This window comes from Cherax quadricarinatus, unplaced genomic scaffold, assembly GCF_038502225.1.
Source record: "Cherax quadricarinatus isolate ZL_2023a unplaced genomic scaffold, ASM3850222v1 Contig357, whole genome shotgun sequence".
Taxonomy (NCBI): domain Eukaryota; kingdom Metazoa; phylum Arthropoda; class Malacostraca; order Decapoda; family Parastacidae; genus Cherax; species Cherax quadricarinatus.
In genome coordinates, this window is record NW_027195383.1 from 4541 (window position 1) to 17687 (window position 13147).

The following is a 13147-nucleotide window of genomic DNA, read 5'->3' on the forward strand; positions in this document are numbered from 1 at the left end:
TCAAGGAACTCCCCTTGAAGGCTGTTATTGCTTTACACACACAATCCAAAATACAAACCTCAGTTTCATTGCAAATACAGTGGACCCCCGGTTAACGATATTTTTTCATTCCAGAAGTATGTTCAGGTGCCAGTACTGGCCGAATTTGTTCCCATAAGGAATATTGTGAAGTAGATTAGTCCATTTCAGACCCCCAAACATACATGTACAAACGCACTTACATAAATACACTTACATAATTGGTCGCATTGGGAGGTGATCGTTAAGCGGGGGTCCACTGTAATGTATGTACTTAAGTTTCTAAAATAATTTTTTTCTCCAGGGTATTATTGAGTCTCACAAAGCCAAATTGGACCCCAGCAACCCACGTGACATCATCGATAAATATCTTCTTGAGATGGACAAGAAAAGTGAAATTGCTTCATTTTTCAGTGGTATGTATCACCGAGGAGGAATTTCTCTCCAGCAACCTTAGCATTTTTGTATTTGCCATTAATCCATATTTATCACGTGATGCTGTGAGAGTGATGTGCCTTTTTATCTTCTCTTCAGTTGCAACTTTATATTAATTTGAAAAGACTGTAATGTATTCTGAAATACAGTTAAAAGAGATAGAAATTGTAAAGATTGTTATTAATTCTGGTATTTTTTTTTTTTTTTGCTCAACCAACTGGCCATATCCCACTGAGGTAGGGTGACCTATGAAGAAAAATGAAAGTTTTCCTTATAAATTAAGTAATTTATGCAGGAGTAAGGGTTACTAGCCACTTGCTCTTGGCATTTTAGTCACCTCTTACAACATGCATACAATCCAACATGCATGACTTACAGAGGAAGAATTCTGTTCCACTTTCCCACTGAGATAAGAGGAAATAAAGAAGAACAAGAACTATTAGGAAAATAAAAGAAAACTCAGATGTGTGTATATATACATACAGTGGACCCTCGCATAACACTATTAATCCGTTCCTGAGAGCTCAATGTTAGGCGAATTTATCGTTAGGCGAATGAATTTTCCCCATAAGAAATAATGGAAATCAAATTAATCCGTGCAAGACACCCCGAAGTACGAAAAAAAAATTTTTACATGAAATATTAATTTTAATACATACAAACTGAAGAAGACATGCACAGTTACATAGCACTTACCTTTATTGAAGATCTGGTGATGATTGATGGGATGGGAGGAGGGGAGAGTGTTGATGGTCTTAGTGTTTAGAAGGGGAATCCCCTTCCATTACGACTTGAGGTGTCAAGTCCTTTTCCGGGGTTACTTCCCTTCTTCTTTTAATGCCACTAGGACCAGCTTCAGAGTCACTGGACTTCTGTCACACAACATATCTGTCCATAGAGGTCTGTACCTCTCGTTCCTTTATGACTTTCCTAAAGTGGTTCACAACATAGTCAGTGTACAGGTTGCCAACACGGCTTGCAACAGCTGTCTGAGGGTGATTTTCATCTAAAAAGGTTTGCACTTTAAGCCACATTGCACAGATTTCCTTAATCTTTGAAGTAGGCAACTTCTTCAATTTCTCTCTCCCTTCCTCCGAAGCAGTTTCCTCAGGTCTGGCCTCTTGCTGTTGAAGTTGATCTAGCAGCTCATCAGTGGTTAGTTCTTCATTGTCCTCCTCCACCAACTCTTCCACATCCTCCCCACTAACCTCCAGCAACGAGGACTTCCCCAATGCCACAGTTGATTCCTCAACTGGCATACGCCTCTCAGGGTTAGCCTCAATTCCTTCAAAATCCCTTTTGTCTACACATTCTGGCCACAGTTTCTTCCAAGCAGAGTTCAAGGTCCTCTTAGTCCTCTTAGAGGCGTCCCGGACGAATCGCATTGAGCAAGTTTTTTAGCACTACGCGAGGCAAAATTTTAGCGATAAAATGTAACACTACGCGGATTTAACGTTATGTAATGCCAACGTTAGGCAGGGGCCCACTCTATATGCATGCACTATATGTAGTCTGATCTAAGTGTAAGCCGAAGTAGCAAGATTACAGTGGAACCTCGGTTTTCGTACGACCTAGATGAGAGAATTCGTGGAGAAAATTCTCTGTAAAATGTATTTTTTGTTAATATTTTTGGGTGTCTGGAATGAATTAATTGGATTTTCATTGTTTCTTATTGGAAATATTGCTTCCGTTTTCGTACGATTTTGTTTTTGTAAGACTTTTTCGAACGGTTTAATCATCAAAACTGAGTTTCTACTGTACCTTTTATCATGCAGTTTTTAAGACAAAAATGACACCAGCAATCCTACCATCATGTAAAACAATTACTGGCTTTCATTTTCACATTCACTTGGCAGGACGGTAGTACCTCCCTGGGAGGTTGCTGTCTACCAACCTACTACAACAGGATGGTAGTACCTCCCTGGGAGGTTGCTGTCTACCAACCTACTACAACAGGATGGTAGTACCTCCCTGGGAGGTTGCTGTCTACCAACCTACTACAACAGGATGGTAGTACGTCCTTGGGTGGTTGCTGTCTACCAACCTACTAACACAGGATGGTAGTACCTCCCTGGGTGGTTGCTGTCTACCAACCTACTACCACAGGATGGTAGTACCTCCCTGGGTGGTTGCTGTCTACCAACCTACTACCACAGGATGGTAGTACCTCCTTGGGTGGTTGCTGTCTACTAACCTACTACCACAGGACACTAGTACCTCCCTGGGTGGTTGTTGTCTACCAACCTACTACCACAGGATGGTAGTACCTCCCTGGGTGGTTGCTGTCTACCAACCTACTACAACAAGATGGTAGTACCTCCCTGGGTGGTTGCTGTCTCCCAAGCTACTACCACAGGACGGTAGTACCTCCCTGTTTGGTTGCTGTCTACCAACCTACTACCACAGGATGGTAGTACCTCCCTGGGTGGTTGCTGTCTACCAACCTACTACCACAGGATGGTAGTACCTCCCTGGGTGGTTGCTGTCTACCAACCTACTACCACAGGATGGTTGTACCTCCCTGGGTGGTTGCTGTCTACCAACCTACTACTGCAGGATGGTAGTACCTCCCTGGGTGGTTGCTGTCTACCAACCTACTACCACAGGATGGTAGTACCTCCCTGGGTGGATGCTGTCTACCAACCTACTACCACAGGATGGTAGTACCTCCCTGGGTGGTTGCTGTCTACCAACCTACTTCTGCAGGATGGTAGTACCTCCCTGGGTGGTTGCTGTCTACCAACTTACTACCACAGGTTGGTAGTACCTCCCTGGGTGGTTACTGTCTACCAACCTACTACCAAAGGATGGTAGTACCTCCATTGGTGGTTGCTCTCTTCCAACCTACTACCACAGGATGTTAGTACATCCATGGGTGGTTGCTGTCTACCAACGTACTGCCACAGGATGGTAGTACCTCCATGACTGGTTGCTGCCTACCAACCTACTACCACAGGATGTTAGTACCTCCATGGGTGGTTGCTGTCTACCAACCTACTACCACAGGATGGTGGTACCTCCATGAGTGGTTGCTGTCTACCAACCTACTACCACAGGATGGTAGTACCTCCATGGGTGGTTACTGTCTACCAACCTACTACCACAGGATGGTAGTACCTCCCTGGGTGGTTGCTGTATACCAAGCTACTACCACAGGATGGTAGTACCTCCCTGGGTGGTTGCTGTCAGCCAGCCTACTACCACAGGATGGTAGTACCTTCCTGGGTGGTTGCTGTCTACCAACCTACTTCCACAGGATGGTAGTACCTCCCTGGGTGGTTACTGTCTACCCAACCTACTACCACAGGATGGTAGTACCTCCCTGGGTGGTTGCTGTCTACCAACCTTCTACCACAGGATGGTAGTACCTCCCTGGGTGGTTGCTGTCTACCAACCTACTACCGCAGGATGGTAGTACCTCCCTGGGTGGTTGCTGTCTGCCGGTAGTATCTCCCTGGGTGGTTGCTGTCTACCAACCTACTACCACAGGTTGGTAGTACCTCCCTGGGTGGTTGCTGTCAGCCAGCCTACTAACACAGGATGGTAGTACCTCCCTGGGTGGTTCCTGTCTACCAACCTACTACCACAGGATGGTAGTACCTCCCTGGGTGGTTGCTGTCTACCAACCTACTACTGCAGGATGGTAGTACCTCCCTGGGTGGTTGCTGTCTACCAACCTACTACCACAGGTTGGTAGTACCTCCCTGGGTGGTTGCTCTCTACCAACATACTACCACAGGATGGTAGTACTTCCCTGGGTGGTTGCTGTCTATCAGCCTATTACCACAGGATGGTAGTACCTCCATTGGTGGTTGCCCTCTTCCAACCTACTACCACAGGACAGTAGTACCTCCATGGATAGTTGCTGTCTACCAACCTACTGCCACAGGATGGTAGTACCTCCATGAGTGGTTGCTGCCTACCAACCTACTACCACAGGATGTTAGCACCTCCATGGGTGGTTGCTGTCTACCAACCTACTACCACAGTATGGTGGTACCTCCATGAGTGGTTGCTGTCTACCAACCTACTACCACAGGAAGGTAGTACCTCCCTGGGTGGTTGCTGTATACAAAGCTACTACCACAGGATGGTAGTTCCTCCCTGGGTGGTTGTTGTCAGCCAGCCTACTACCACAGGATGGTAGTACCTTCCTGGGTGGTTGCTGTCTACCAACCTACTTCCACAGGATGGTAGTACCTCCCTGGGTGGTTTCTGTCTACCCAACCTACTGCCACAGGATGGTAGTACCTCCCTGGGTGGTTGCTGTCTTCTAACCTACTACCACAGGATGGTAGTACCTCCCTGGGTGGTTGCTGTCTACCAACCTACTACCACAGGATGGTAGTACCTCCCTGGGTGGTTGCTGTCTACCAACCTACTACCACAGGATGGTAGTACCTCCCTGGGTGGTTGCTGTGTACCAACGTACTACCACAGGATGGTAGTACCTCCCTGGGTGGTTGCTGTCTTCTAACCTACTACCACAGGATGGTAGTACCTCCCTGGGTGGTTGCTGTCTACCAACCTACTACCACAGGATGGTAGTACCTCCCTGGGTGGTTGCTGTCTACCAACCTACTTCCAAAGGATGGTAGTGCCTCCCTTGGTGGTTGCTGTCTACCAACCTACTACCTCAGGATGGTAGTACCTCCCTGGGTGGTTGTTGTCTACCAACCTACTACCACAGGATGGTAGTACCTCCCTGGGTGGTTGCTGTGTACCAACCTACTACCACAGGATGGTAGTACCTCCCTGGGTGGTTGCTGTCTACCAACCTACTACCACAGGATGGTAGTACCTCCCTGGGTGGTTGCTGTCTGCTAACCTACTACCACAGGATGGTAGTACCTCCCTGGGTTGTTGCTGTCTACCAACCTACTACCACAGGATGGTAGTACCTCCCTGGGTGGTTGCTGTCTACCAACCTACTACCACAGGATGGTAGTACCTCCCTGGGTGGTTGCTGCCTACTAACCTACTACCACATGATGGTAGTACCTCCCTGGGTGGTTGCTGTCTACTAACCTACTACCACAGGATGGTAGTACCTCCCTGGATTGTTGCTGTCTACCAACCTACTACCACAGGACGGTAGTACCTCCCTGGGTGGTTGCTGTCTATCAACCTACTACCACAGGATGGTAGTACCTCCCTGGGTGGTTGCTGCCTACTAACCTACTACCACAATATGGTAGTACCTCCCTGGGTGGTTGCTGTCTACCAACCTACTACCACAGGATGGTAGTACCTCCCTGGGTCGTTGCTGTCTACCAACGTGGCCCGGTGGCCTGGTGGCTAAAGCTCCCGCTTCACACACGGAGGGCCCGGGTTCGATTCCCGGCGGGTGGAAACATTCGACACGTTTCCTTACACCTGTTGTCCTGTTCACCTAGCAGCAAATAGGTACCTGGGTGTTAGTCGACTGGTGTGGGTCACATCCTGGGGGACAAGATTAAGGACCCCAATGGAAATAAGTTAGACAGTCCTCGATGCCGCACTGACTTTCTTGGGTTATCCTGGGTGGCTAACCCTCCGGGGTTAAAAATCCGAACGAAATCTTATCTTAGCTTATCTTAACGTACTACCACAGGATGGTAGTACCTCCCTGGGTGGTTGCTGTCTTTCAACCTACTACCACAGGATGGTAGTACCTCCCTGGGTGGTTGCTGTCTACCAACCTCCTACCACAGGATTGTAGTACCTCTCTGGGTGGATGCTGTCTACCAACCTACTACCACAGGTTGGTAGTACCTCCCTGGGTGGTTGCTGTCTACCTACCTACTACCACAGGATGGTAGTACCTCCATGGGTGGTTGCTCTCTACCAACCTACTACCACAGGATAGTAGTACCTCCATGGATAGTTGCTGTCTACCAACCTACTGCCACAGGATGGTGGTACCTCCCTGGGTGGTTGCTGTCAGTCAACCTGCTTCCACAGGATGATAGTACCTCCCTGGGTGGTTACTGTCTACCAACCTACTACCACAGGATGGTAGTACCTCCCTGGGTGGTTGCTGTCTAACAACATATTACCACAGGATGGTAGTACCTCCCTGGGTGGTTGCTGTCTTCCAACCTACTACCACAGGATGGTAGTACCTCTTTGGGTGGTTGCTGTCTACCAACCTACTACCACAGTATTGTAGTACCTCTCTGGGTGGTTGCTGTCTACCAACCTACTACCACAGGTTGGTAGTACCTCCCTGGGTGGTTGCTGTGTACCAACCTACTACCACAGGATGGTATTACCTCCATGGGTGGTTGCTCTCTACCAACCTACTACCACAGGATAGTAGTACCTCCATGGATAGTTCTGTCTACCAACCTACTGCCACAGGATGGTAGTACCTCCCTGGGTGATTGCTGTCAGCCAAGCTGCTTCCACAGGATGGTAGTACCTCCCTGGGTGGTTACTGTCTACCAACCTACTACCACAGGATGGTAGTACCTCCCTGGGTGGTTGCTGTCTACCAACGTACTACCACAGGATGGTAGTACCTCCCTGGGTGGTTGCTGTCTTCCAACCTACTACCACAGGATGGTAGTACCTCCCTGGGTGGTTGCTGTCTACCAACGTACTAACACAGGATTGTAGTACCTCCCTGGGTGGTTGCTGTGTACCAACCTACTACCACAGGATGTTAGTACCTCCATGGGTGGTTGCTGTCTACCATCCTACTACCACAGGATGGTGGTACCTCCATGAGTGGTTGCTGTCTGCCAACCTACTACCACAGGTTGGTAGTACCTCCATGGGTGTTTGCTCTCTACCAACGTACTACCTCAGGATAGTAGTACCTCCGTGGATAGTTGCTGTCTACCAACCTACTGACACAGGATGGTAGTACCTCCATGAGTGGTTGCTGCCTACCAACCTACTACCACAGGATGTTAGTACCTCCATGGGTGGTTGCTGTCTACCATCCTACTACCACAGGATGGTGGTACCTCCATGAGTGGTTGCTGCCTACCAACCTACTACCACAGGATGTTAGTACCTCCATGGGTGGTTGCTGTCTACCATCCTACTTCCACACGATGGTGGTACCTCCATGAGTGGTTGCTGTCTACCAACCTACTACCACAGGATGGTTGTACCTCCATGGGTGTTTGCTCTCTACCAACGTACTACCTCAGGATAGTAGTACCTCCGTGGATAGTTGCTGTCTACCAACCTACTGACACAGGATGGTAGTACCTCCCTGGGTGGTTGCTGTCTACCAACCTACTGACACAGGTTGTTAGTACCTCCATGGGTGTTTGCTCTCTACCAACCTACTACCACAGGATGGTAGTACCTCCCTGGGTGGTTGCTGTCTACCAAGCTACTACCAGAGGATGGTAGTGCCTCCCTGTGTGGTTGCCATAGTACTGTGGCTTGCAAGCCAGTGTTGGTGCCATAATATGTACTGTGCCAAATTTCTAGTGGCTTCAAATCTAGCGGGAGAAAGCTGGTCGACCTACATATGAGAGAATGGTGCTGCATGCTCAGTGTACGCAGTATAAAAAAAATCCTTCATCATGCAGTGCATAATGAAAAAAAAACTTTGTCTGTTTTTTTGGTTTAAAACAGCAACTTTGTGGTGTATTTTGTATAGTATTTATGGTTGTATTCTCATTTTCTTGGTCTCACTTGATAGAATGGAAGATATATTACAGAAATTCAAATGATTTTGATTGATTTTTGGGCTAAAAGTACCTTGAAATTGAGCTCAAAGAAGCGAAAATGTGAGATTTTTGCCTATGTTGAAGAGTAAACAAATCAAGCCACACATCCAATGTAAGCCAAGTGGTGGGTCTAATATGCTTTCACTGATGTGCTGATGTTATTTATACCATTTTTACAATAATGCAGTAGTCTGCATAACAGTAAATCTATTTTATGTGTGAATAAATATTCAAAATGGAAGGCAAGCATAATATAAGGAGGGCCTGGAAATGTGACTAATGAACAGAGAAAATGTTATTTTAGTGCTAGGAATGTTGCATTGTTCTGTCCAATATTTTGAAATTGGCCTTACTTGAGTTGTGTATGAAATTGGCCAAATTACTAATTTCTGATCACTTTATTGGGTAGTTGACATCAGTAAATGGGCGGTTTATTATACTCAATCGATAGAAGAAAAAGAGTTCTAATGAAATAGTTATGAGTTTAGTCGACTGGAACAATGGAATTGGCTGAAAATAGGACTCAAAATGGGAGAAATTGCCAATGCATAAATATCGCCAAGACCACTGACTTCACGAAAGCGTAATTCTGTAACTTTTCCATCATATTTCATACTTTTGGTATCATTACCATCAGAAAAAAGATTCTCTATCATTTCATAAGAAAAAATATTTTTTTTAAATTCTTCGACACTGAGAGGAAGTTTGTGAGCAGGGGTCTCGACAATGAAAGGTTTAGGTATAAGGGCATGCACCTTACAGCATTATACCCAAACACCTGTGATGACAGCTGACTTCCACAGCTCAAGTTCAGTTCTTCTATAAATTACAGTAAACAAATGTGCTGTCTCTATTTGATCAAGGTTGTTCTCAATTGCTTTTCATAAGACGAACAGTGTTGCAGAAACTGAATAAACAGCCCTATTCCAAAATACAGCTCAGCTGGTTTTTTCCAATATTCTGGTAAACAGACTTATGACCTAGCCAAATTCTCTGTTGGTCTATGAAATAGGAAAAAGACAGTGGAAGCTGTGGTAGTAGATGTTTTGCCTACATCATTGCACTGAAAGCAGCCAAGGTCAAACTGGCTTGTCCAGACATGCAGACGAACACTGTCAGCCCAATTCATCTGTTCATTGGAAGTGATTATTATCACTGTTTTGTTCAAAATATAGTAAATAAACAAAATTGTGCGGGAACCCTGCTAGCTAAGTTTACTTTCCAACATAATAATATTACATGACAAGTAGGGAACTTAGCTTTCATTGATAGCTCAGACTTCTTACAGCCGCAGTTCAAGAAGTCTCCTTTGATTGAGTTTAAGGTCTCCCTCACATGAGCTGTAATTGATTAATTTTACACCAAATGAGTGTGTATGTCTAGGTAGTAGGTTGGTAGACAGCAACTGCCCAGGGAGGTACTACTGTCCTGCTAAGTGAATGTGAAACGAAAGCCTGTAATTGTTGTACATGATGGTAGGATTGCTGGTGTCCCTTTTTCTGTCTCATAAACATGCAAGATTTCAGGTACATCTTGCTACTTCTACTTACACTCAGGTCACACTACACATACATGTACAAGCATATATATACATACCCCTCTGGGTTTTCTTCTATTTTCTTTATAGTTCTTGTTCTTGTTTATTTCCTCTTATCTCCATGGGGAAGTGGAACAAAATTCTTCCTCCGTAAGCCATGTGTGTTGTAAGAGGTGACTAAAATGCCGGGAGCAAGGGGCTAGTAACCCCTTCTCCTGTATACATTATGTACTAAATTTAAAAGGAGAAACTTTTGTTTTTCCTTTTGGGCCACCCCACCTCGGTGGGATATGGCTGGTGTGTTGAAAGAAAGAAAGAGTGTGTATGTCAAGTATTACACATTTGTTTGAAATGTTATAAGTTATGGTTGTTGGGCATATCGCCCTTTGGTTACAACCTAGAATAGGTCAGCCCTAATCACCTTTTGTCAACCTAACGAGAGCTTGTGATGTTGACTGCACCACTTATTTATTTATTTATTTATTTATTTAATGTCTTTGCAAACAGAACATTGAGATTGTGTATATACAATAGTGGGATGCAATGCAAAGAGAGCCTCTGTTATGCCTAGGCATTATGGGCCAACTTAACATTATTGGCTTACAGTCTACTTAATACTAAGGAGTAGTATATCATAGTAGGCAAGTAATTATTTCATAGTTGTACAGTAGAATATTGATTATAAATGAATCAAAATTTGTATTATACAAAGATATACGTATTTATATTCTAAAATGCTTTTGTGAAAAACAATGATTGAATTATATTAGGCTGAGAATAATGACTTGAGTAGGCTGCTATCCAGATATGTCGCATTAATGTCCTATCACTCACAACGCATTAGTACAGTCATTTTCACTATCGCCATTCGTTGTCCACGGTAGGAAGAAATTTCACCCAGTGTTCGATTACACCTGAGTGCACAGTGCAGAACATGTTAAGCACACTTTATCGTGGTTTTACCATGGATTGTCACTCTTATTTGCACTAGTTTAACTTCCTATTGGAGATTTTCAGTATTTCAGAGTCTACAGTCACATTTCACTGCTGTCTTTGTTCTCAGTGGGAGATACCAGATACATTCATGCTTCGATTACTTAAAGCAGTCTGACTTTCTGATCTCACAAAGGAAATGCTGATGTCAGCTTTATGGACATTCATTGCTAGCTTTGCAAGAGAACTTAACCTAGAATGACGGTTTCTTGGAATTCTAAGCGGGTTTGAGGAACTTTAATACTCCTAGCTTGTAGATCAAGTGGGGCACAGGCTTTCACATATTTTTCCTGCTATGGGAAAAGCATTTGTCCCAGACTTAACCTCATATATGCAACAAGCCAGCAAGTCTGGTAACGAGAGAGATGCCTGGTGATGCCTCGCAAGACATGTGGTTTAGTAACATGTTGCAGGAGGGAGAAAGCAAGGTGGTACACAAATCCCTCTGAGAGGGGTAGCCCTCTCTGTAGAGGGTCATTAACCTCCCTTCAAGACAGGGTAATATCACTCCCTTCAAAACTGGAGATTTATATCCACATTGGGGGGGCAGCATCTTAGTTCACCATAGGTGAACTATTCCTCTCTTAACATCATTCTGATTTTCTCACTGGCCACCATGGCTGATTGTCTTATCTTAACAACTTTAGTCTGTGGACTTTCTTGAGAATCAGTAAGTTTGCTTTCAACACTGTTTAAGTGTAACAGCACTAGTTTATCTACCGTCTGCTTGTCCACTACATCTTTGCTCAAAACTTCAACTGTCTTGATAGTTCCATTTGCATCAGGATGTTTGGTCACTATTTTTCCTAGAGGCCATTGAGACCTTGAGCCATAATTGTCAATAATCTCTGTTACCAGGTTTCAAGGACATACGATTTTTAAGGAACTGCATCTCAATAAAGTGATTGAACACTGGGAGAAAAGTTGGGGAGAAGACTATCTCCCCTCACTGAGACAAAACACTTCTATGGAGCTAGAGTTCCTGAAAATCATATGTCCTTGAAACCTGGTGACATAGTGATAATTGACAATGATTGCCCAAGGTCTCAATGACCTCTAGGAAAAATAATGACCATACATCCTGATGCAAATGGAACCATCAGGACAGTTAAATTTTATGCAAAGGTATAATGAACAAGCGGATGATAGATAAACTATTACCAAACGAACTTAGTGATTCTCATGAAACTCCACAGACTAAAGTTGCTAAGAAAAGACAATCAGCCTTGGTGACCAGTGAGAAACGCCGCTCCCCCAGTGTGGATAAAAATCTCCAGTTTTGAAGGGTACAATATTCCCCCTCCCTCTTGAAGGCAGGGTAATGATCCTCTCCAGAGAGGGCTACCCCCTCTCAGAGGGACTTGTGTACCATCTTGCTTTCTCCCTCCTACAACAGCATTATTAACCCTTTCAGGGTTGGTGCCGTACTAGTACAGCTTGCACGCCAGGGTTGGTGCCGTACTAGTACAGCTTGCACGCCAGGGTTGGTGCCATACTAGTACGCATAAATTCTAGTGCCTTCAAATCTAGCGAGAGAAAACTGGTAGGCTTACATATGACAGAATGGGTCTATGTGGTCAGTGTGCACAGTATAAAAAAAATCCTGCAGCACACAGTAAATAATGAGAAAAAAAAACTCTGACTGTGTTTTTGGTTTAAAACAGCGACTTTGCAGTGTATTTTTGTATGCTATTTATGGTTGTATTCTAGCTTTTTTGGTCTCATTTTATAGAATGGAAGAAATATTACAGAAATGGAGGTGATTTTGTTTGGTTTCACAATGAAAAGTACCTTGAAATTGAGCTCAAAGTAGCAGAAATGTTCGATTTTTGCCGAAGTTCAAAAGTAAACAAAACATGCCATGCGTCCAATACACATCAACTGATGAGTCTAATATTCTTTTATAAGTGTGATGATATTATTTATACCATTTCTACACTAATGCAGTACTCTGCATAACAGTAAATCTTTTATTTTTTTGTGAGAATAAAAATTCAAAGTGGAAAGCAAAAGAAATGTAGCAGAGGCCTTGGGACATGACTAATGAACAGAAGAAATGTTATTTTAGTGCCAGGAATGTCTGTCTTGTTTATTTTGGATCCTATTTGGAAATTGGCATCTTTTGAAATTTGTGTGAAATTGGCAAAATTGCCAATTTCTGGCCACTTTATTGGATAGTTGAAATCAGTAAATGGGTGGCTTCTTGTACTCATTTGCTAGAAAAAATGGAGTTCTACCGAAATAGTTATGATTTGTGTCTATTGGTGCATTGGAATTGGCCAAAAATAGGGCTCAAAGTGGGCAAAATCGCCGATGCGTAAACATCGTTGAGACCGATAACTTCGCAAGAGCATAATTCCGTAAGTTTTCCATCAAATTTCATACTTTTGGTGTCATTATGATTGGGAAAAGATTCTCTATCATTCCGTAAGAAAAAATAATTATCTTCTTTTTTTCGAAAAATTTCCGACCCTGAGAACAAGTTTCTGAG

At 44.2% G+C, this 13147-nt stretch overlaps 1 protein-coding gene across 1 annotated transcript in view; it reads left to right on the forward strand.

Annotated features, from left to right (window-relative positions):
* Positions 1-322: 322 nt before the first annotated feature.
* LOC128698448 (cytochrome P450 2L1) overlaps positions 323-13147 on the forward strand; it is a gene marked incomplete at its 5' end in the record, with an annotated part of 178667 nt that continues 165842 nt past the window's right edge. Inside the window, 1 exon segment of the mRNA XM_070080367.1 lies at positions 323-434. Coding sequence (XP_069936468.1) covers positions 323-434 — 112 coding nt within the window.